The sequence below is a fragment of the Saimiri boliviensis genome, chromosome 6, assembly GCF_048565385.1.
Source record: "Saimiri boliviensis isolate mSaiBol1 chromosome 6, mSaiBol1.pri, whole genome shotgun sequence".
Taxonomy (NCBI): domain Eukaryota; kingdom Metazoa; phylum Chordata; class Mammalia; order Primates; family Cebidae; genus Saimiri; species Saimiri boliviensis.
In genome coordinates this window covers 75510221-75536202 of record NC_133454.1, presented here as the reverse complement: position 1 = coordinate 75536202, position 25982 = coordinate 75510221, and the positions used below count along the sequence as shown (strand labels likewise).

At 39.1% G+C, this 25982-nt stretch overlaps 1 protein-coding gene across 2 annotated transcripts; it reads left to right on the top strand.

Annotated features, from left to right (window-relative positions):
• Positions 1-858: 858 nt before the first annotated feature.
• On the top strand, positions 859-25630 carry TRIM5 (tripartite motif containing 5). Of its 2 annotated transcripts, none has more exons than XM_010334225.3 (8): positions 859-928; positions 9095-9575; positions 10183-10278; positions 10925-11155; positions 21273-21295; positions 23228-23328; positions 23628-23654; positions 23874-25630. In XM_010334225.3, exons 2-8 carry the CDS (start codon positions 9156-9158, stop codon positions 24458-24460), a joined length of 1485 nt encoding a protein of 494 aa, XP_010332527.1. In that variant the 5' UTR covers positions 859-928; positions 9095-9155; the 3' UTR covers positions 24461-25630. The 2 variants fall into 2 exon arrangements, with proteins under 2 accessions (XP_010332527.1, XP_074257124.1); XM_074401023.1 differs by lacking the exon at positions 859-928 and adding an exon at positions 940-1075.
• Positions 25631-25982: the final 352 nt, after the last annotated feature.

The following is a 25982-nucleotide window of genomic DNA, read 5'->3' as shown; positions in this document are numbered from 1 at the left end:
TCACAGCTGTAATCCCAGCACTTTGGGAGGTTGGCGGGCAGATCAGGAGGTCAAGAGTTTGAGACCAGCCTGACCAACATGGTGAAACCCTGTCTCTACTAAAAATACAAAAATTAGCCAAGTGTGGTGGTGGGCATTTGTAATCCCAGCTACTCAGGAGGCTGAGGCAGGAGAATGGCTTGAACCCAGGAGGCAGAGGTTGCAGTAAGCCGAGATTGTGCCTCCAGCCTGGGTGACAGAGTGAGATTCCGTTTCAAAACAAACAAACAAACAAACAAACAAAAATGGGGAAGATGGAGAGTTCTTTGAAAAGTTAATGGTTGAACTGCAGTCAGTGTGATAATGCAGTATTTCTTCATGGCTCTCCAGATAAATTCTAGCATCCTGTCCCCTCTCTGGGTTTGGGAGCCTTAATAATATGACATCTGTCCTATCTGCAGCTCCTTTTCTGTTCATAGGTCCTATAAGGTTTTTACGTCCAGACCAGAAACCTACTGCATTCTCTAAAAATCATTAACCTTGCTCTCCCTTCTCTTTGGGGCATATCTATTACCCAGAAGCAGAACCCAGATGTGAGATCAGGAACAAGAGGAGCACACAGGAAGAGTTTCGGTAAAGGGCACCTTTTCTAATTTTGAATACTTGGTTGGGTTAATCTGAACCAATGTCAAAAAGAAGGGGCATGATAACAAGATCCTGAGGCTCAAGAGAAAAGGGAGATAGAGTGGGGATGCCTCTGTTTTCCATGCCTCCTCCTGCGAATGGCCCAGCTACGCAGCAGGCTGACTCATTCAGAGGGTGGGACTCACCAGGCGAAATGCCATTGGCCCAGTATTTTATCTTTCACTTTCCTGCCCAGGATGTGAGCAAGAATTTCCTGCAGCTTCTCTTAGGAAGACTTCTTTGAGCAGATCAGGCCCCCGGATTGGTGAGTGAATCCTAACCATATCTTCCCTGGCCTGCCTTCACTCTTCTCCCCAGAATCACCACTTCTCTACTGGTGTCTGAAGGTGTATTGAGTGGTTTGTGGAGGGCAAAAGTAGGAAGTCTTTCGGACAAAACTGAATTTGCTTTGGTGAGTTTAACTTACCTAAAAGCTGTTCCGGGGTGGGGAAAAGACAGAGTTCACAGACTTTCTGCTGCCGGGGTTTACTAATGGGAACAGAGCTGTCTGGCACGTGGGCAGCTTTGAAAGAAGGAAGAACTTTTTTTCTTTTTTTTTTTTTTTTTTTGAGTCGGAGTTTCGCTCTTGTTACCCAGGCTGGAGTGCAATGGCGCGATCTCGGCTCACCGCAACCTCCGCCTCCTGGGTTCAGGCAATTCTCCTGCCTCAGCCTCCTGAGTAGCTGGGATTACAGGCACACGCCACCATGCCCAGCTAATTTTTTGTATTTTTAGTAGAGACGGGGTTTCACCATGTTGATCAGGATGGTCTGGATCTCTTGACCTCGTGATCCACCCGCCTCGGCCTCCCAAAGTGCTGGGATTACAGGCTTGAGCCACCACCACGCCCGGCCAGAAGGGAGAGCTTTAAAGTGAAAGGCTTTGTTTCCTGGAAGGCTGGTAATTTTTCGCAGCTGACTCTCTTATTAAGTAATCCTGTTTACTTCTTTTATGAATGTTTCCAGGGCCCTCTGAACCATCCAAAAAGCCAGGCATTAGAAAAGACAATTTTGAAGCTTGAAGTTTGATTTTGGCACGTCTGTTAAATGTTAGAGGTTTGAAACACTTGATGTTATAAAATTGACATACATTATCTTTTTTGCCAAATGATTCAAAAGGCAAAAGCCTTTCATTAACCTACACTATGACATGATAATCCTGTTTAAAGACAAATTTTACCCTTGCATTGATTTATTAAAGTTAGCCCCAATTTGTTTAAATGAAATCCTATAGATCATTTCATCTAATCTTAACCAATTTGAGCATGAGATGAAATCTTTACAAACCTTTTATAACCCTTTTACTAACGGGCAGATTATTCTCTTCAGAACTCCCTGCTGTGTGTTTATTTTGGTCCTCAATTTATGAAAAGACTATATAATACCATTTAGAGTTTAGTTAATGTTTACACATTTTTTTTTGCAAGATTATTTTTTACAATCTTTCTATAACTTTCTTAAATTTCTGGCTCTATCTTATCAAATTTAACATCCCTCATCCCAGGGCAAAATTTACATTTCTATACTTTCTTATACTTTCACTAAAAAACATATTTTACTGTTTTTATATGCTTTGCATGTAAAACTGTTTAGTGATCTCAAATACATGTTGCACTGTCAACTTTTAGCAACTTTTATTTTTCGTTAAGAAACCTGGTTAGTAAGCGATTTTAATCAGGTTGGTTCCTAGGACCCAGACGGAAGAGCAGATAAAGTCTGACTTTGCAGCATCTAGTTCCATGTGTCCTAGGACTTACCTATTTATAAAGCAGGCAATATATAACCTTGGAACAGTCAGCAAATCTAGTATCTAAGTTGTATGATTTAGACCACCTGTTTGCATTTTGACAGCACTTGCATTTTACCAATAATCCTTAAGACAGTTTTTATTTCTTTTTTCTTTTCTTTTTCTTTTTTTTTTTTTTTTGACACAGAGTTTCGCTCTTGTTACCCAGGCTGGAGTGCAATGGTGCGATCTCGGCTCACTGCAACCTCCGCCTTTGGGTTCAGGCGATTCTCCTGCCTCAGCCTCCCAAGTAGCTGGGATTACAGGCACGCGCCACCATGCCCAGCTAATTTTTTGTATTTTTAGTAGAGACGGGGTTTCACCATGTTGATCAGGATGGTCTGGATCTCTTGACCTCGTGATCCACCCGCCTCGGCCTCCCAAAGTGCTGGGATTACAGGCGTGAGCCACCGCACCCGGCCTAGTTTTTATTTCTTAAAGTTACATGAACTAAACAATATTTGATGTATGTGCTTAATTTTCCTTAAGCCAATTAATTAGAGCTCTGTTTATAGACATTGTACACAACACATACATAGGAACACAGACAGAACATTCAGCACTTGTAAGATTTTTTTATTTGCCAGTTTTTAATTGGATTACTGGCTTTAGGATGGAGCCCTTGGAGGAACAGGACCAGGTAGCATGCGTCTTTATGGCCTAATAAGCAGGCACAGCTGAAGGCAAAATCAGGCTTCTAAAATTAAGAGTGCCACTTTATACTGGATTTTGGGTCCCCAAAAGGAGGCAGATACTATGGGAAAAGACAGTGTTCTGCTTTTACTGTGTGTTTCATTACAAGGCAACACGAAGCCAGTCAGCTTATTTTGTGATTAGCCCACCCCACTATGGGAGTCTTATTTCTTAGTGAGGGGTGGGGATGTTTCCATATTTTTTAGGTGGCCAAGAGTATGCTTCTCTGATTTATAACTACTGTTAGGCATCCCTTACAGTGTGTTTCCTACCTAGTTGTTACACACCAAAGCTCTCATAATGTGAAGTAATTTGGTACCCCCAAAACTTAAAATGGTAGATAACACAATGCATAGCAGAACACAGCCTTTGATTTTGAGGGGGAACTGTCTGCTTTTAAATCTGGGGGTTTCATTAGGAAAACAGAGTTGTTTTGTTGTTGTTTTTTTTTCCCAAAAGGGGGTCTGTGGTGCCGCTTCTGTTTTTTCCCAAGGAGTCCCATGCTACCAGAAGTTATTTTAGGGCCTCTCATGCACGCATTAAGAGTGGTAAGACCAAAAAAACAAAACAAAACAAGAAAAGGAGAAAAATAATTCCGTCAACTGAGAAGAAAAAGAAACTTTTTCCAGAAAAACAAGATCCAAGAAGAGAAAAAGGCCTTTTAAATATACCTGTAACCTGAATATCCACTTATAATTAGGCTGAGAGCTCTTTAAGAAAATTCTTTTAAATCTCTTTACTTGACTTCAGCCATGCCACGCAGTTAAGATTTTTGGCTTTTGAACTTTATAGAAAATAACCTCACAGGTGAAAGCAACAAACCTTAGTTAGGTTGTGAATGAGCCACAAATGTACAAGGTATTTTCAAAGGGGTGATGGACAGCTTTTGAAACCGTCATTGCAAAACTGTGGCTGAGCCAGTGGAAGAGATCCAATCCAAACAACTCCATTTTCTTTCCAGCCCCCAAGGTATCCTTGCCCATCCCTTGAGCATAGGCTGAACCAACTTTGGGAGAAGCCTGCTTTACAGTTTATACTCTAAAACAAATAAGATAACAGCCCCTTCTTGAACTCCCAAGAGTTTCGCTCTTGTTACCCAGGCTGGAATGCAATGGCGCGATCTTGGCTCACCGCTACCTCCACCTCCTGGGTTCAGGCAATTCTCCTGCCTCAGCCTCCTGAGTAGCTGGGATTACAGGCACGCACCACCATGCCCAGCTAATTTTTTGTATTTTTAGTAGAGATGAGGTTTCACCATGTTGACCAGGATGGTCTCGATCTCTCGACCTTGTGATCCACCCGCCTCGGCCTCCCAAAGTGCTGGGATTACAGGCGTGAGCCACCACGCCCAGCCTGACAGCCCCTTCTTGCCTGGGGACGAGACCAAGAAACTAGCCAGAAGATTAGAAACCATGGTTTAGGAGTCATGCCGCTGGAGGCTATAAGATTTTGAGCCTTCCTAATCTGCTCTCAAGGTCATTGCTTAAGATATTTTGTAAACCCTGCCCTTGATGGATCAGCTGGCACCACTCTAGAAGGGTGCAAGCTGAAGACTGAAAAACTAGCTTATCTGATTTTGGGACCCTCATCCAGGAGCTGACTTAGCACAAGAAGACAGCCATCATTGTAAACTGATGGAGACTAAAACAAAGTATTGCCACGTGGTTATAGGTCACGTTTCTGAGGACAAGAAACAAGATGGAGGCCTGTAGCCAAGTTTGTTACTGACCATTTTGTTGGGCTGGCTCCAGCAACAGGCTTATGAGGTCCTGGGCCTGATGCTATTGTAAGATACCCTTTCTTTGACAGAACCATACAGAAAGACATGCAAAGCACATCAGATGGCCTACAGCCCAGGACCAACCTTACAAGTTCTTTTTCATTAATTGTAACTTTACAGAAAATATAAACAACAATTCTTATTATCCCTTTTACTGGTTTGCACAGGGAGAGAGAAGACAAAGACCTGACTAGAAAGAAAGTTTTACCCTTTTGCCGGCATATCAGGCTCTGGGTTCCTTCCCCTTAGCTCAACTCTAAGCCAAGCATTTTAAATTGGAAAACTAACTTTTCCAAGCTTGGAATAACATTATTTAAAAAGCCATTTTATACTGTGAAAGAAGGAAATACACCATACAAAGGAGTTCCGATTAGCGTTGTCAAGACACTGTGTTTCTTCCTGTTGAAATGGTGTTTCCCCTCTTGATTTCCCTTTCTTATTTCCTCCTCTCCCTTCTGGCCTACTATGAAACATGTTGCTTATCTCTAAAATTCTTTTCTTTTTGTAGAGCTGCCTGTTTTAGCTGTAGTTAGGGTTGGGCTTAGGAGCAGCATAACATTCCTCCATGAGAGGTCAAATACCTGAGTTAAAATTTTGGAAAGCTTCTAAATACCTATCAGCGTCATCAGAAAACTGGCCTATATCTTGCTTTACTTGCCTAAAGTCCTGCAACGAGAAAGGAAGTTGAAGAGGCCCCAGGTCAGACGGATTTTCAGACGGTTTCCCCGAAAATGACTTTTTTAATTTGGGGGAACTATTTTCCTTGGGCCTATTCGATATGATTTCTAAAAAAGCTGTGTTGATTTTACAATGCTTGAAAAGGCTTGGTAAAAACACCACACCCTGTGAAAAGAAAATGAGTTGCTTTCTTTAAAGTTCTGAGGCTAAGGAAGTTCCAGTGTTTCAGAGTATACTCCAGAAGGATGCAAGCGGAAGTTAGCTTATTACCCATTTAGAAAAAGAAACAAGAATAAAAGTATCCTGTTAGTCTCCTTCCTTTCCGTATGACCCAGAGTGGAGGAGAGGACAGGGAGCATCCTTCGAATGCTTCCCCTCCCAGGTTTCTGGATCCCAGCACTATGTTAAATGTGCCCTCCATGGTTATAGGTGTGGTCCTCCAAGCCATGGAACCAAATGAACTAAGTGATGGGGCTAACCATGCTTATCCACGCAGACTTAGTTTATCCACTTTGCGTGATTTCCCTCTGACTTGCTAGAACCCGTGTAATTTGCCTGGCTCCCTAAAAAACAGATGTCTGGAGAGACTGTCACCTTTGGGCAAGGATCCTTTAACAGAGGCAATGTGCTAGATTGCTTAATATTACAGCTGATGTTAACGCACTTACCCTTAAAAAAAAGTTCTGGTTAACTTCCAAACTTAAAATTCCCTTACTAATTGAGTACTATCTTAATATGAGACCAAATATGTGCCTTAAAAGAACATAGAAACGAATAGCCATTTTCCTACTGATAGGACAATATCGGAACTAAAATCTGGCTGCAGAAGACATTTTACTCCTAACTGTTAAGTACAGAAACTTCCCATTCCCAGAAGAGGCCTACCACTTGATTTCTAACAGTGTAAAAGGAAGCTGCTGTGTTATGGTGGAAAAAGAGGAAAAAGGTGTGCCTCATGTAGAGGATTTTTATTGCCATTAAGTGATGCTGTTGGCTTAGAAATATTATGTGCTTGCCCCCGGTGTGGTAGTTAAGTAACCTCACCAAAGGAGGAAGGGGAAAACTGTTCCTAGAGGCATTTTCCTGATCTTGCCCAGCAGGATTACTTTCCTAGGCTGTAAAAATCCCCGCACATTTCACACACAGAAAGAATAAGAGGTCACAGATAGAGAAGGAAGAATAGTTTTGCAACAGAATAGTTGAGGATTCTCTGCCAACACTCAGACTGGGCTGTCGGAGGCTGCGTGTGGTCCAGGGGCCTTTGATTCATGTCAGGGTGTGCCCTGGCCAGAAACTCTCAGTTACCTCAGAACTTTTCCCAGCCTCGCTTGATGGCAAGGTCTCCCCATGAAAAGAAGCTAGTTCAAAATGGCCAACATTTCCAGTACCCATGGGTATTGGGGGGTTCTCCATGTTCCCCTCAGCAAGCCTCACATCTGAGTTTTTAGTATGGCAGCCAAAGCTAAGCGTATGTACCAGGCTGACAGATGCCCATTGATTTATCTGGTTTCATTTTAATGTAGAGGCCAAGAGTGCCTTAGACTAATAGAACAGATTTAAACTTGCTCCCATACTTACCAGGCAGATAATAATTGTGTTCCCATCTCAACCTCCCTGACTGCTCTGCAGCCTTTGGGTCACTGCTTAGGTAGTGGTGGGGTTAGCCCCATGTGTGGAAACTCTGGCTCCTCTGCACATACCTCTTTCTGTGTCTGTTATGGCATCAGTTATTTTCACACTGGCCACTTGTAATCTCACATTAAACATAAATTTTACAAGCTCATGACAGACGGCTATCTCTATTCCCCCCTCCCATAGGCTCTTATGCATCTCAGCGCTGACGCAATTTTTAATAGATTAAAAGGTAAATGGATTCCTCACTCTCAGGTTTGGATTACAACTCGAGTCATAAACAAGGCTAGACATTATTGTATGATGCAAATCTCTGATCTTGCCATTTATCAGAGCCTGATATTGGCCAAAGCCACTGCAGCATAACACTATAAGTCCTTGGCCCATTTTCAGTATCCATAGCATCGGATGAATTGCTCCTCCACTCCACCTTCATGCAGCCTTGTTCTTTATGGCCTTCGTAGATTATGGGAGAGGTGGACAGTTTTTATAGGTCTGAATTTATCTTCATACAGCCTTTATAACATTTTCCTTCCTTTTTCAGAGCAAGGCAGAGACTCATCAGCTGTCTCATAGCAGAGATCTTTCTTTTACCATGAAACTTAGACAGCCAGCAACACATCAGTATTTATTAGGGTCTTCTCTTTCCTTGTTTTTAGCCTTACAGCTCCATTTACCCAGAATTCCTTACAGTCGAGGAACATAGACTGAGGCCACAGGGTCCTTACTGAAACCAGGTCTGTCAGTCAACAACTCTGAGCCATCACTCTGTGATACTTCCCTGACTGAACACCAGCAGCAGTTTCCAATCCGGTTTGCCATTTCTCTTATGGGAGGTAACAGCCCTAGCCTAGCCAGGCTCATGTAGTTCGGCCAGGGGGATGCAGGACAGGAGAACCATGTGGCACAGCTTCCCCAGGTGAGTTCTCAGTGAGAGTCCCTAGGGTAGTACAGGAGGCATTATTATCTCCATCATCGGAGTTTTTTGAGAAATGAGACTGGCTGGATGTGTGTGAAATGCTGTAGGTTAGATAAGCCTAGTGCCCCAAAGGACTCATTATCTTGTGTAAGCTCATGGGAACAGTTCTCAGAAACCTAAAAGAAACATATCTGGTTTTGTGGTGGAAAATGAGGCTGTTATCTTCGTTTGTCATTGATTAACCAGTAGTGTAGCAAAAAGGCTACTGGAAGAGGACCCTGAATACAGGGTCATCTCAGGTCACCGTATTGAAGATAAATAATTTTTGTAAATCACTTCCTATACCTATTTATACATTTGATGAAACACCATCATTCACTCTGTGCTGATAATAAGGGCAATCATTGCAAATGCACAGTGACTAGTGAGATTTGATATACTGCTCATAAGGTGGTGAGAGCAGGTATTTTTGATCATATAACCTGTAAGGAGATAATTTAATAAAATCATACTAACATCAGGGAAACATTTTATGCTGAGAGAAGAGCAAATGTGAATGCCCTGAGGCATAGGTGGTTTGGTGATTTTAATATTGAGGATGTGTTTTGGCATGAAAAAGAAAAGCCAGGAGAGATTATGGGTCACACAAAGATCTGGGTAGAAAAGACCTCAGTTTGTTTTCTATTCATTGAAAGTAAAGAAAAATGATAACCAATGCACAGATAAGAGCAGAATTTGTCATATGACATGAACTGAGAGTAAAGTATTTAAGGCAATTATTAAAAGCCCATATTACCAGGTAACCAAATACCATTTCTTATTTTCTCTCCTTTTTTTCCCTTAAATATTTTCATTTTGCCCATTTTCTAATTGTACACAATCAATATCCTTTCTATTTAGTCTGTTTCTTACTTAGTCACATTTTAACCTTCCCAATCATGCAGGGATCTGTGAGCAAGAGGAACCTCAGCTGCCAGGACAGGCAAGAGCAGTGGAGCAGCTACCATGGCTTCCAGAATCCTGGGGAGTATAAAGGAGGAGGTGACCTGCCCCATCTGCCTGGAACTCCTGACAGAACCTCTGAGCCTAGACTGTGGCCACAGCTTCTGCCAAGCATGCATCACTGCAAATCACAAAGAGTCTATGCTACACCAAGGAGAGAGAAGCTGCCCTTTGTGCCGGCTCCCTTACCAGTCTGAGAACCTGCGGCCTAATCGGCATTTGGCCAGCATCGTGGAGAGGCTCAGGGAGGTCATGCTGAGACCAGAGGAAAGGCAGAACGTTGATCACTGTGCACGCCATGGAGAGAAACTTCTACTCTTCTGTGAGCAGGATGGAAATATCATTTGCTGGCTTTGTGAGCGGTCTCAAGAACACCGTGGTCACAACACATTCCTCGTGGAGGAGGTTGCACAGAAATACCGAGTAAGAGACTGGGATGGAGGGAGGAGAGGGCAGAAAATTGATCTGATGGAAAATTTTCACTTTGCATTTAACTTTAATTGCCTTGTCTTCATAGGCCTGAGGCCTGGGATTTTTTTTTTTTTTTTTTTTTTTTTTCATCCTATGCTTAACTTCTGAGGCTTGAAGGACAGTTTTTTTGCATTCCACCCAATTACAAGAGAAAAATCCAAGAGTATGTCTTTCTGGCCAGAAATAAATATTTTGTACCTTGGGTTAGATGGGTAGAGAGTTGGTGTCCAAGAAAAGCTCTTATTACCCCTTTCAGCAGGAGAGTGGCTGGAGTGGGATGAGATATAAGTTCTTCTCTTGCTGCAGGATCAGTTTTTTCTTCTAGGACAAAAAGAATCAGTTTACTCCTGTTGACAAGATGGGGAGGTCTTTTACCTGAGATGTAGGGAGCACATTCACCAATGTAAGTTTTCTTCCAAGTCATGGGTTCTCATTGTCTTTCTCACTGTTTCTGTAAATTTGTTTCTTCTGAGATCAACCTGATTTCTTTCATGTTTATACTCTATCCAGGTGCCGGCAAAGCGCATAGCTTGACTGTGGTGTGATTCCTTTCTCACAGGAAAAGCTCCAGGTAGCTCTGGAGACAATGAGGCAGAAGCAGCAGGATGCTGAAAAGTTGGAAGCTGACGTCAGACAAGAGCAAGCTTCCTGGAAGGTAACATGACATGGTTCCTGAGGGAGTTAGCCAGAAATCTGGGCAGAACTGTGGGAAGGAGCTTTCTTCCTCTTTATTCCCTGATGCTTGTTAAGTCCAGAAGTCATCTGATTTGTCCTCTTTATCCTTTCCCTGATGGAGTCTGGTGGCTAGGGAGTGAATTTGTCACAGTGAGCACAGATATCTATAGGGAGCTATTTACATGAAGGTTCTCTCTGGTGAAGACAGTGAGTGAATCCTGCATTCCATTTTTGTGTTACTTTTTGAGTCTGTGACTCTACTTGGGGAAGACATTTGGCAGTGGCTCATGGTTCTGTCCTCAGTGTTCAACTTTTGGCAGGGAGTTTGAGTTTGAGCTGAGAAGTAATACAGGCACGCGTCAGTGTCCTGGATAGCTGTGTGAAAGCTAAGCTACATCCAGGTAACCCATTTTGACTCAGGTTGAACCTCAATATACCCATTCAAGATCATTGTTTTAAAATGTCATGAAGGAAAAAAAATAGTAAAAATTAACTTTTCTAAGACCTACTCTCCTGCTTCTATGTCCCCTCCTTGTGAGAACTCCCCAAAAGAAACAGTTATTTTTCTGACTATCAGCCTCTGCCTGGTAAACTAAGTGCCTCTTTCTCCCTTCTCATCTCTGAAGATTCAAATACAAAATGACAAAACCAACATCATGGCAGAGTTTAAGCAACTGAGAGACATCCTGGACTGTGAGGAGAGCAATGAGCTGCAAAACCTGGAGAAGGAGGAGAAAAACATTCTGAAAAGACTTGTACAGTCTGAAAATGACATGGTGCTGCAGACCCAGTCCGTGAGAGTGCTCATCTCAGATCTGGAGCGTCGCCTGCAGGGGTCAGTGGTGGAGCTGTTACAGGTAAGAAGTGGAAAGAAGCCTGAGCACTGAGATTAAGAAAAAGTGAAGGCTGTTTCCTTTTCTGTGTTACTGTGCTCTTTCTAATATTAACAACATTCCCTGCAGGACTGCTTTTTTGAATCAATTGCTGAAGTTACAGGAATAACTGAATGTAGAAGTGACAAGAGATAATCCAATTTTTATTAATTTATCCAGAGCAGTACAAAAATTTGGCATAGCAGAGATGATCAATTAGCTCTAGTGATGTTTGATATGTTCCTGTTCTCTGTATTCCAGTGTCATGCACTTATCAATGCAGCTTTTCATTGCTCAGCTTAGCCACAGGCAAACAAATGCACGTCAAAATACAAGATGCTTTTTATTTTTTCCCTTCATGGAATGAATTGAGAATTTTTTCCTTTTTTTTATTTGCTGAAAAAAATAAATAACTCTATTATTTCTTCTTTATATACACAATAGAATTCAATAGCAAAACCATTGTAGTCTGCTGTTCGTTTTGAAAAGGTATAAATTTTTTTTTACGTGTACTGGATTTATTTAGATTCTTTACATTTTTTGAATATGTTCTTGGTAATGTATATCTCTATAAGAATTTGTCCATTTCATCTAAGTGGTCAAATTTGTAAGTCCAAAGTTGGTCCTAAGAATTATTTATAACCCCCCTATTTTTTGTCATTTTTTTGTCTTTATTTAAATTGATAAATGAAAGTTTTAAGTATTCATTATGTAAAGCGTGCAGTTTATATATATATATATTTATTTATATATATATAGTGGAATGGCTAAATGGAGCTAATTACCACGTGAATTACCTCACATGCTTATCATTTTCTTGTAAAATAGAACATTTAAAACCTACTCTCTTCCCAATTTTCAAGAATACAATACAAGGCTGGGTGCGGTGGCTCAAGCTTGTAATCCCAGCACTTTGGGAGGCCGGGGCGGGTGGATCACGAGGTCAAGAGATCGAGACCATCCTGGTCAACATGGTGAAACCCCATCTCTACTAAAAATACAAAAAAATTCGCTGGGCATGGTGGCATGTGCCTGTAATCCCAGCTACTCAGGAGGCTGAGGCAGAAGAATTGCCTGAACCCAGGAGGCGGAGGTTGCGGTGAGCCGAGATCACGCTATTGCACTCCAGCCTGGACAAGAAGAGTGAAACTCGGTCTCAAAAAAAAAAAAAAAAAGAATACATTGTTAAGTGTAATTGCCACATTGTGCAATAGATTTCTTGAAGATAGTCTTGTTTTTATTCTGAAGTTGGTATCCTTTTACCAATATCTGCCTCAATTCTCCCTGCTTCCCAGTTCCTGGAAACTCCTCTTACACTCGCTAATTTTTCACATCTACATACTAAGTGATATTATACAGTATTTGTTTTTCTGTTCCTGGTTTGTTTTACTAAAAGTCTTCCAGGTTTATCTATGTTTTATGACAACAGAATTACTCTCTTTTTTAAGGCAGAATACTATTGCATTGTGGATACATATGTGTGTATGTGTGTGTATATACATATATATATACATATAGCACATATATACTGTGTGTGTGTGTATATATATATATATATATACTCACATTCAATCGTTGATGGATACAGACTGATTCCATTTCTTGGCTATTGTGAATAATGCTGCAATTAACATAGATGTGTAGATATCTCTTGGAAATGTTTATTTCATATCTTTTGGATATGTATTCAGTCATAGGACTGCTGAATCATATAGTAGTTCTATTTTTAATTTTTTGAGGAGCCTCTATACTATTTTTCACACGGGCTGTAATAATTTTCTTTTCTTTCTTTCTTTTTTTTTTTTTTTTAATAGATGGGGTTTCACCATGATGGCCAGGCTGGTCTTGAACTCCTGACCTCAGGTGATCCACCCACCTCGGCCTCCCAAAGTGCTAGGATTACAGGCGTGAGCCACCGTGCCCGTGGCCTGTAATAATTTTCATTCCTGCCAGCTGTGTGCAAGGGATCACTTTTTTTCCCATCATCTCCAACATATGTTCTTTTGTCTTTTTTATAATAGTCATTCTAAACAATGTGAGGTCATATCTCATTGTGGTTTTGATTTACATTTCTTTTATGATTAGGGATATTCTGCATTTTTTTTTTTTTTTTGAGACAGAGTTTCGCTCTTGTTACCCAGGCTGTAGTGCAATGGCACGATCTCGGCTCACCGCAACCTCCGCCTCCTGGGTTCAAGCAATTCTCCTGCCTCAGCCTCCTGAGTAGCTGGGACTACAGGCACGCGCCACCATGCCCAGCTAATTTTTTGTATTTTTAGTAGAGACGGGGTTTCACCACATTGACCAGGATGGTCTCGATCTCTCGACCTCGTGATCCACCCGCCTCAGCCTCCCAAAGTGCTGGGATTACAGGCTTGAGCCACCGCGCCCGGCTTATTCTGCATTTTTTTTATATACCTGTTGGCCATTTGTATGTCTTCTCTGAGAAATTTCTATTCAGTCTTTTTGCACATTTTTTGCTTGGGATATTTGTTTATCTGCTTTTGAGTTATATAAGTTCTTTATATATAAGGAATATTAACTCTCATCAAATATATGGTTCACAAATATTTTCCTCTGACCCACAGGCTACCTTTTAATTTTGTTGATTATTTCTTTGTAGTACAGAAAATTTCAGTACGATGTAATCCCTTTTGTCTATGTTCAGTTTTGTTGCCTGGATTTTGGGGTTTATAGCTAAAACAATCATTGGCCTGAATAATGTTTGCAGCTTTTCTCCTATGTCTTCTTCTAGTAGTTTTACTGTTTCAAGCCTTATATTTAAGTATTTAAGCCACTTTGAGATGATTTTTGTAACATCTCAAAGTGTGAGATAGAATATAATTTTAGTCTCCTGCATATGGCTATCCAATTGCTCCAACACAATATATTAAGGAGACTGTCCTTTCCTCAACAAGTGTTGATACCACGTCAAAAACTAATTAACCCTAATGGCATGCTTTTTTTTCTAGCTTACTATACTGTTCCATCGGTCTACACGTCTGTTTCTAATGCTAGCACTATACTGTTTGGATAACTGTAGCTTGTAATATAAGAAGTCAGGTGGTATGTTGCTTCCAGCATTGTTCTTTTTGTTCACGATTTTTCTGGTGATTTAAGGTCTTTTCTGGCCCCACACAAACTTGAGGGTTGTTTCATCTATTTTTGTAAGAAATGTCAGAATTTTAATAAGAATTGCATGGAATCTATAGATTACTTTGGGTAGCATGTACATTTAAGGATATTACAATGAGACTACAACCATATTGCAATTCATCATTACAGCAGCCCTAGAGCAGGCTTATAAGAGGTCTTAAAGGGAGTGCTGAACATGGAATAGAAAGAACAACAACTGATACCACTGAAACCCACTAAAGCACATACCATACAGACAATGTAAAACAACTACACAATCAAGTCTACCGAGTAGACAACTAACAGCAGAATGTCACATATCAATACTAATCCAGAATGTAAATGAGCTCAATGCCCTACTTAAAAGAGATAAAGTGGCAAAAGGAATAAAAAGACAAGACTCAACTGTCTGCTGTCTTCAAGAGACCCATCTCACATTTAATGACACCAGGCTCAAAGTAAGGGGTTGGAGAAAGACTTAATGGAAATAGAAAACAAAAAGGAGCAGAAGTAGCTATTCTTATATTGATAAAATGTACTTTAAACCAACGACAATTAAGAACAAAAAAGAGAAAACATGATAAAGGGTATAATTCAACAAGAAGACTTAACCATCTTAAATATATATGCACCATAGGTGAGAGCACCCAGATTAACAAAACAAGCTCTTCCTGACCTGAGAAACAACTAAGATGACCTCATAATAATACTGGGAGACATAACATTTAACCGAAAGCATTAGACAGATCATCAAGGGAGAAAACTAACAAAGAAACTCTGGACTTAAACATGTTGACTGACCAATTGGATCTAATTGACATCTGTAGACTACTTCACCAAACAACCACAGGAAATACATTTTTCTGGACCAGAACATATTCTATGATCAACCACATATTTGGTCATAAAGGAAGTCTCAATATATTTTTTAAAAAACTGAAATCATAACCAAGTATACTCACAAACCACAGTGCAATAAAAAATAGAAGTCAATATCAAGAAGACCTCTCAAAACTACACAAATACATAGAAGTTAAACAACTTGCTCCTTAATAACTCCTGAGTGAACCTTAAAACTAAGGCAGGAATCAAATATAATATTTGAAAACAATAAAAATAGGAACAAAACTTATAAAAATCTCTGGCATATAGCTAAAACAATGAAGAGGAAACTTATAGCATGAAGTACCTTCATTAAAAAGTTAGGAAGGTTTCAAATTAATAATCTAACTTTACACCTGGAAGAATAAGAAAGAAAAGAAAAAACTATTCCTCTAAGCTAGCAGCAGAAAATACATAACTAAAATTGGAGAAGAACTGAATGAAATTGAGACACAAAAACCCATACAAAAGGTTAATGAAGTTAACAGTTGGTTCTTCAAAAGAATAAACAAGATTGATAGACTTCTAGCTAGATTAATAAAGAAAGAAAAAATAATATTCATGTAACTGCAATCAGAAATGACAAAGATGACATGACATCTTAGCCTGCAAAAAAAGATACTCAGAGACTGTTACTGACAACTCTGTGAAAACAAGTTAGAAAATCTAGGGAAAATGGATAAACTCCCAGAAACACAAAATTTTTCAAGATTGAATCAGGAGGAAATTGAACCCCGAACAAACCAATATCAATTTCCAGAATTGAATCAATAATAACAAACCTATGAACCAAAAAAAGACATCAACCAAATGGATTCACAACTGAATTCTACTACATATTTAAAAAAATATATTACCAATATTACCGAAAGTATTTCAAAAAATGGACGAGTAGGGTCTCCTCTCTAACTAATTCTATGGAGCATCAATCCAATACCAAAACCCAGCAGAGGCACAGTGAAAGAGAAAAATCTCAAGCCAGTATTCTGATGAACATAAATGGAATAGTCCTTCACGAAATACTAGCAAACTCAATCAAACAGTGCAGCAAAAGTTAAATAGACCTTTTCCTGGCATGCGAGGCTGGTCTGACATACACAAATCAGTAAGTGTGATCCACAACATAAATAGAATTAAAAGCAAAAGCCATATTATTATTTCAATAGGTGCAGAAATGCTTTCAATAAAATCCAACAGCCCTTCATGATAAAAGTCCTAAACAGACCAGGCATCAAAGGAACATACCTCAAAATAATAAGAGCCATCTATGACAAACTCATAGCTAAAATCATATCGAGTGGGCGAAACCTGGAAACATTCCCCTTGAGACATAGATCAAGACAAGGATATGCACTCTGCCACTCCTATTCAATATAGTACAGTACTGTAAGTCCTAGTCAAAGAAATTATGTAAGCGAAAGAAGTTAAGACATCTAAATTGAAAAAAAGAAAGCAGTCAAACCATATCTCTTTTCTGGCAATATGATTTTATACAAAAATGTATATATTTCAATCCATGAACACAATTTTTTTTTCATTTTATCCTTGTCTTTTTAAATTTCTTTCATCAATATTTTATAGTGTTCAATGTACAGATCTTCCAACTCCTTGGTTAAATTTATTCCTATTTAACTTTGTACCTATTATATATGGGGTATTTTTCTTGATTTCTCATGAAAAAAAATTGTTAGTGTATACAAATTCTTTATTTTACATCCTGCAACTCTGTGAACTTATTAGTTCTAAGAGGTTTTTTTTGTAGTCTTAAAGATTTCAATGGTGAAATCACATTAAGTGCAAACCGTGGCAATTTAACTTCTTTTCCAGTTTGAATGTGTTTTATTTCTGTCACATGTGTGTTTGCTCTGGCAAGAACTTCCAGTACTTGGTCAAATAGGAGTAGTAAGTATGGGCATTCTTATGTTTTTCCAGAGCTTAGAAGAAATGCTCGTACCTTCTTTTGAGTGCATTTTGATGTTATATTTTATGTTATGTTATGTTATGTTATGTTATGTTATGTTATGTTATGTTATGAGGCTATGATGTTAGTATGATGTTAGCTGTGGGTTTGTCATCAATGGCCTTCATTATGTTGTGTTAATTTCCTTGTATAGCCAATTTTCTGAGAGTTTTTTTTTTATCATAAAAAATATTTAACATTGTCAAATGCGTTTTCTGCATGAATTGAGATGATCATATGGTTTTTGTCCATTATCCTCTTAAAGTATTTTAACACTTATATACGTTTGCCTATGTTGAACCCTCCTGTGCTCCTGAAACAAATCTCACTTTGTCATAGTGAATGATTCTTTTAATGTGATGTTCAACCTGAGTTACTAGTATTTTGTTGTTTACTTTCCATCTATGTTCTTCAGGTATATTGACTGACATTTATTTTTTCTTTAGTGTTCTTGTGTGGACTTGTCATCCTGGATTCATAAAATTAGTACAAATATTCCCTCTGTCAATTTCTTAGAATAGTTTGAGAAGGATTTTGGTTTATTTTTCTTTAAATGTTTGGTAGAATTCAGCCATGAAGCTATCATGTCCTGAGCTTTTATCTGATGAATTACTTTTTATTACTGATCCACTCTTCTTACTCATTGTTGGTCAGCTTGTATTTTCTGTTTCTTGGGGATATAGCCTTGGTAGGTTTAACGTGTCTAAGAATCTATCTCTTTCTTCTGTGTCATCTAGTATACTGGTATAAAATTTTATACCAATATATTAGATATATACTGAGTTTAGACTACCAATAGTAGTCTCTTATGATCTTTTGTGTATCAGTTGTAATGTCTTCCCTTTCATTTCTGGTTTTATTTATTTGAATCTTATCCCTTTTATTTTTAGTCTAGCTAAAGGTTTGTTGATTTTATTTATCTTTTCAAAAAACAAATCTTAGTTTTATTGATCTCTTCATTGGTTTTTCTAGTCGATTTCATTTGTCTGCTTGATTTTTATTATTTCCCTCCCTTGGGTAACATTAGCCTTGGTTTCTTCATCTAGGTCCCTGAAGTGTAGTGTTAGGTTGTTTATTGGAGATTTTTTCTTTCTTTTTTCATGTAAAACCACTTTTGCAAAAATTATATGAATGAGGAAATTATGACAGTGAAGGTGATATGATCTAACAAACCCATATTCCCTTTATAGCCTCCAAACTGCTCTTAGGCAATTAACTTGAGGAGAAATTTAGTTTATTGTTTAAATGATATTAGCCCTTCCCCTAAACTAAACCACCTTTGTAAGGCTAATGAAAGACCACCAAGTTAGGAGAATAAAAGGAGACAATTCAGACCAGTGATTATTTCAGATGTCCTAAGATTTGCAGCCTCCTCAGTTACTCCAATAGATAACATCACTATTATAGAACCTACAATTAGCTTTTTGAGATGTAATTTCAGGTTTTTGCATTTCTGATGATGAATGGCTCCACCTGGATCCACCAAGTGGCCTCATGTCCTTACCCCACAGTAGAGTCAGTAGAGTCAGTCAAAGAGCATTTTCCCCACCCCTATGGTTATACCCTTGGCCAGTCAGCACTCCCCGTTCTCTGGTCCTCAGCCTGTCAAACTATCCTTGAAACACCTTAGCCTCCAAATTTCAAGGAGGCTGATTTGAGTAATAATGAAACTCCAGTCTCCCATTCAACTGGCTATGTGTGAATTAAACTCTATTTCTATTGCAATTTTCTTGTCCTGACACATTGGTTCTATCGGACAAATGAACTCTTGGGTTTTTACACATGTGGACATTTATTGCCATAAAATTCCTTCTTAGACTTGCTTAGGCAACAGCCCATAAGTTTTGGTTGTTGGATTTCTATTTTCATATGACTCATGATATTTAAATGCTCTTAAGGTGGGCATCTGATCCAACATAGACAGATGCTATGCAAGCCTAAAAGTGTTTTATGTTAAAACTTAGAAGAGAAGTTCTCCTTTCTGCTGGGGCTTATATCAGGAGATTTACATTTCCTTCATGTACAGAGAATAAACTCAATGCAGAAGAATAAGTAGAATTTGGAGAAGGACATTGATCACATTTTTGTTTTTTGTTTTCAGATGGAGTCTCGCTCTGTTGCCCAGGCTGAAGTGCAGTGGCATGATTTTGGCTCACTGAAACCTCCACCTCCTGGGTTCAAACAATTCTTGTGCCTCAGCCTCCCGCGTAGCTGGGATTATAGGCGTGCATATTTTTGGAAGAGACAGGGTTATACCAGATTGGCCAGGCTGGTCTTGAACTCCTGACCTCAAGTGATCTGCTCACCTTAGCCTCCCAAAGTGCTGGGAACATAGGTGTGAGTCACTGCTCCTGGCCCATAGACCAGATCTTGATGTGACAAGGTTTGAGCTTCAAACTTCAGTATGACTGAAGTTGTAATTAACCTTTCGAAAATCCTTTTCACCACTTAATCCAGTTTTATTTGATTTATGTTACTTAATCCAGTTTTATTTGATTTATGTTACCTACAACATAAAAGTCCTCATACAAAAAACAAAACTATTTGATTGTATGTGTAGATCCAGCCATTGGTCTTGTTCTTGAAAAGAAATCTATGTGGAAAAATTATGTCTGGCATAAAGGAGACCAAAGACATTGCATCGGTACATATCTGCTCAAACAAATAAACCAATATTTGTGGTGATGAAGAGGAACAGACGACCTCAACCCATTAAGAATGTAGACTGAACTGTCCTGGTAGAGGCTATAGAGTTCAGAGTAAATGTAGTTTTTAGGGCAATAACTGAGTAGATACTAGTAATATTATGAACAATGTGGTATAAGAGAGAAGACAGTATGGTTTGTGTTACATAATAAAAATTATTAGTTGTTGGTCCTTGTTGCTCCTTCACTACTGAATGTACTAAACTGTATTTAAGTGACAAATCTAAGTAAAAATAGAGAACTGGAAATGAACTGCACATATGTGTGTGTCAAACTTAAGGAAGTGAATGAAGTCAATTACCGTTCATGTCTAAAATGAAAAGTGAGCAACCTTAAGAAAAACTTAGTCCAGGCGTGGTGGCTCACGCCTGTAATCCCAGCGCTTTGGGAGGCCAAGACGCGTGGATCGCTTGAGGTCAGGAGTTCAAGACCAGCGTGATCAATGTTGGTCTTCTACTTCTACTACAAATATAAAAATTAGCTGGGCATTGTGGTGGGCACCTGTAATCCCAGCTACTTGGGAGGCTGAGGCAGGAGAATGGCTGGAACCCGGGAGGCAGAGGTTGCAGTCAGCTGAGATTGTGCCACTTCACTCCAGTCTGGGCAACAGAGTGAGACTCCATAAAAAAAAAAAAAAAAAAAAAAGAAAAGAAAAAGAAAGAAAGAAAAGAAAAGAAAAGAAAAGAAAAGAAATACCTATACTTGTTTCATACACTTGTTTGTTATACCCTCAGCAAAAGCCACATAAACTTCTTGAGCACTATTATTCATTCATCTTTGATTTTTCAAAAAGTGGCCTGGAGAACAAGTTTATTTATATGTTTTATTGTTTATTTTTGTGTGTGTTTTTGTTTTGTTTTGTTTTAGAGATGGGGTCTTACTCTGTCACCCAGGGTGATGTGCAGTAGTATGATCCTAGTTCAATGCAGCTTTGATCAAACTTCCGGGCTCAAGCAATTCTCCCACCTCAGCTTCCCAAGTAGCTGAGACTAGAGGCTCATGTCACCATGCCTGGCTAATTTGTTTTATTTTTTGTAGAGGTGGGGTCTTGCTGTGTTGCCTAGGCTGTATGTCTGTTTAATAAATCAAAGAAGCACTAAGTATTTAAATCATTTCATGGAGAGCCATATATATTTGGAGACAAACAAATTGTCAGTCTCTTCTTTTCCTTCTGAAAATGTCCTATCTGCAGACACCAGAAGCCTCTTCCACAAGGATGAAAACTGTTTCTACTTTTAAGAAAACTGGAAAACCTCGCATGAGTCTTCTGGGATGATTGCCTTAAGTCTTTGCTTTTTTATCTTTCACACTGGCACCATCTCCATTCTCAGTACACTAGGGACTGGGAGAAATGTAACGAAGCTTTATAAGTGAGGAGAGACTATTCTTTCTTAATTTATGTTTTCTCTCTTCTTCCTAGGATGTGGATGGTGTCATAAAAAGGTATGTGTGGGAGGACAGAGATAGTCTTTTTCCGAAGTGAGGAAAGATTTATAGCCATTCATATGGGTTCAGTTAGAATAAAACATCTCCCAAGGCAGAAAAATTTAGTTTTTTTAAATCATAAATTTCTGAAATTTCTGGTCATAAATCAGTATTTGAATGTTTGATAACTATTGTTCGTTTGTTGTTGTTGTTAGTTTTTTTTTTTTTTTTTTTTTTTTTTTTTTTTTTGAGATGGAATCTTGTTCTGTCACCAGGATGGAGCGCAGTGGTGCAATCTCAGCTCACTGCAACCTCCGCCTCCTGGAATCACGCGATTCACGTGCCTCAGCCTCCCAAGTAGCTGGGACTACAGGTGTATGCCATAACGCTTGGCTAATATTTTGTATTTTGTTGGCCAGGCTGATATCTCCTGACCTCGTGATCCACCCTCCTCAGCCTCCCTAATTGCTGGGATTACAAGTATGAGCCACCTTGCACAGCCAAATGTTCTGTAACTATTAAGAATAGATCAGATTTGGCCAGGTGTGGTGGCTGACGCCTATAATCCCAGCACTTCGGGAGGCCAAACCAGGCAGATCACCTGAAGTCAGGAGTTCAAGACCAGCCTGGCCAATCTGGCAAAATCCCATCTCTACAAAAAAATACAAAAATTAGGGGGGCATGGTGGCACATGCCTGTAATCCCAGCTACTAGGGAGGCTGAGGCATGAGAATTGCTTGAATCTGGGAGGCAGAGGTTGCAGTGAGCTAAGACTGCACCACAGCATTCCAGTCTGGGTGACAAAGTGAGATTCTGTCTTGGAAAAATCAAATCAAATAAAATTAAAAATTTTAAAAAATAGACCAAATTCTACGGTAGAAAATTTGGGTGGTGGAGACTCAGTGTGTGGTTCAGCAGTGATATTATGGATAAGGTGTTGCAGTATCAGACCCCTGCATCATCACCATTTTATTACCTACATCCAGCTTTTTTCTGTATTTAATAGATACTTGATTTATTTTGAAAGAGCCATGTCTTCTTTTTCTGCCATATACTCATAATTGTCCACTGGGACAATTCCCTCATATTTATATTTTCCTCCTGGAAAAAAAACAGTTCCTTCTTTACTTCTAATTAGATTTCCAAAATCAGATGTTTATTTCTGGAATAATATTTCAAAATAACATTCTGGATAGTATGTGGTCATGCTACAAAGAATTGATCCACCTCAGTTGCATTATTTAAAAGAGTATAAAAAGGTGTTATTTCTGTCTAAAATTGTATACCTTTCTGGTGGTATCAAGTTCTTTCTAACGACATAAAATTCAGACCAGTATTGGTTTGGTTCATACATAATATCTCATTTGCCAAGTGTTTGTGATTTTTCCCGGAAATCTGAAACCTCAGATGTTATCTGAGTACCTCCCTATTGGAAATAGCTTTGAAGGTCTTATGCCTCTCCAAACAGGATTCTTCTCTTGAGATGTCTCAAACCCCCAGGATCCAGGTTCTGCAACCTCACTTTCTAGCCATCTCCCTGGGAACTCATGTACATAGTGATGATGTTTCCACCCATTGAATGTTAGAGTTTCTTTTGTAAGGCACCAAAGTTTTGTTTTGTTTTAAAATCCACCCCCCCCCCCTTTTAATGTCCTATGAGTTTAAGAAGGTAGACATGGAAAGGTTAATTATTTCATTTTGGAAGACAGAAAGTGTACTTCTGAGAGGTTAAGATCTTCCCATGTTCTCACAGAAAGTAAGTGGGAAGGCAAATGAGAACATTTTGTTTGGCTCCAGAGTCAAAGAGTTTGCACTCTCTCTTCTCAGGACCCCCAAGAAGAGAGTTCAAGTGCATCGATGGGCTGAAATGATAGGAAGTCAGGGGTGTTCCAGGGACATAAGATCAGAGATTTGGAAGGGAAGGCATTTTTTTTGTTGTTTAATTTTTAGGATTGAGAAAGTGACTTTGCAGAAGCCAAAAACCTTCCTTAATGAAAAAAGGAGAGTATTTCGAGCTCCTGATCTGAAAAGAATGCTCCAAGTGTTAAAAGGTGAGGAGAGCTGGCTCAACTGCGGGGTTGTGGAATTCAAGTTGTGTCGGGGTGCTAAATGGAGAAGAGGGTGTGGTTTCCAAACATGGATAGAAGGGATAGGGGAAGATGGATATTATCTGCTGCTGATGGGATTATATTTAATGGGAAATGGCTAGGTGGCTGTTTCACCCTGTCATTCACCAGTTTACTGCCCTACCATAGGGTATGCCTACTCTTTCCCTAATCTGGAGAGAAAATGAATTTCAGTGCTGACTCCTTTTACTTGTATTCAGTATTATGCATTTTTATCATTTCAGAACTGACAGAAGTCCAACGCTACTGGGGTAAGGAGAAATCACATTATTGTAAGCCACCCAGTGCCTACTCATTATTATTATGTTTATCTTTTAAGAATTTTATGTTTTATTCTATTAGGTCTCATGTTTTAAGATTTATATTTCTTCTTCTGACACACACATAACCTACCCCTCCTAAAGTTACATTATATATAATGTAACAAAGTTACGTTATATCCTTTACCTGACCTGTTAATTTTTCTACAGCTCATGTGACACTGGTTCCAAGTCACCCTTCATATACTATCATTTCTGAAGATGGGAGACAAGTGAGATATCAGAAACCTATACGTCACCTACTTGTGAAAGTCCAGTATTTTTATGGCGTCCTGGGCTCCCCAAGTATCACATCAGGGAAACATTACTGGGAGGTAGACGTGTCCAATAAAAGGGCTTGGACCCTGGGGGTATGTGTTAGCTTGAAATGTACTGCAAATCAGAGTGTTTCAGGAACTGAAAATTATCAACCTAAAAATGGCTACTGGGTTATAGGGTTACGGAATGCAGGTAACTATAGGGCTTTCCAGAGTTCATTTGAATTTCGTGATTTCCTGGCTGGTTCCCGCCTTACTCTTTCTCCTCCTTTGATCGTGCCCCTCTTTATGACTATTTGTCCTAATCGGGTCGGAGTTTTCCTAGACTATGAGGCTCGCACTATCTCATTCTTCAATGTCACAAGCAATGGATTTCTCATCTACAAGTTTTCTGACTGTCATTTTTCTTATCCTGTATTTCCATATTTCAATCCTATGACGTGTGAATTACCCATGACTCTGTGCTCACCAAGGTCTTGAACCATCTTACACACTCAGCCGCTTCTGTACAGCACCTCTTACCCAGGGGCATCTCATACACCTGAACTCATTTGCACCATATTAACCATCTTCTTCTTCTTGTCTCCCTTCTCCCTTTTTAAAAATTTTATTCCGTAAATGTAGTAATTGCTTTGTGTCATATTCTACCCAATATTTTATTGACATTTGATAGCAATTTTTTTCATCATTTTCCATACTGCCAAGGAAAACTGACCTATACTTCATAAAATGAGACCACTATTTAGGTATTACTTCTGCCAAATATTTACCACCCAATTGCCTCTGACACTGGCTAAGAAGACAAAGAAAAGCTTTTCAACAGCCTTTCTATATCATCTTGTAGTATTTGCTCACCAAAGAATGAGTCCTTAGCCCTGTGTCAGTTTACACTCTTACTCGTCAAAGAGTTAAAGAAAAAATATCATAAAAGGTATACTCTAAGTGTAGAGGTTTTGTAACTACAGTATCTGAGTTTGACTCCTGTCTCTCCATCAGCAGTGTAACTGTGAATAACATACTTAAATAGCTATGCTTCTTTTCTTTTCTTTCTTTCTTTCTTTTTTTTTTTTTTCTGATGGAATTTCACTCTTGTTGATGGGCTGGAGTGCAAAGGCGCAATCTCAGCTCACTGCAACCTCTGCCTCCCAGGTTCAAGCAGTTCTCCTGCCTCAGCCTCCCAAGTAGCTCGGATTACAGGCACCTGCCACCACACCTGGCTAATTTTGTATTTTTAGTAGAGACGGGGTTTCACCCTGTTGGTCAGGTGGTCTCAAACTCCTCACTTCAGGTGATCCACCCGCCTCAGCCTCCCAAAGCACCGGGATTAGAGGTGTGAGCCGACATGCCCAGTCTGTACTTATTTTCTTAAAATAACTTTTGTATTAAAAACTTTACCTTAAATAAGTTCTAATGTTCTATTGCATAGTAGTATAAGTAGAGTTAACGAGAACATATTTTGAAGTAGCTATAAGAGAAAATTTTTAAAATTCTCATCACAAAGAAATGACATATTTGAGGTGATGGAATGCTAATTACTCTGGTTTGATTATTATACAATGTATACATGTATCAAAACTTCACACTGTACCACATAAATATGTACATTTATTATTTGTCAATTAAAAGCAAAATAAAACAAACTTCATCTAATACTTTGGATCATTGTGAAAAAATAAATTCCTGAAGTATAAAGCATCTATCTAAGTATTTCAACCTAGTAAGTATTGGTTCTACAAATTACTGAAAAACATAAGCTCTGTTAATGTCACATGGAACAGGTTGTACCTTCCAGGAAACTAGGATTGGATTTACTGAATCTCATTTTTTAGGTCTCATATACCTCTGTCAAAATTCTGTTTCAATTCTGCCTTCGATATTTAATACACACACATATTTATGATTTTATTATAATTCTAGTATTGCTACATATTAGTTTTTATCAAACTGAATTATGCGGGGTTCAGTTTATTTGTAAAAAATTATAATAATGAAAATTAGCTGA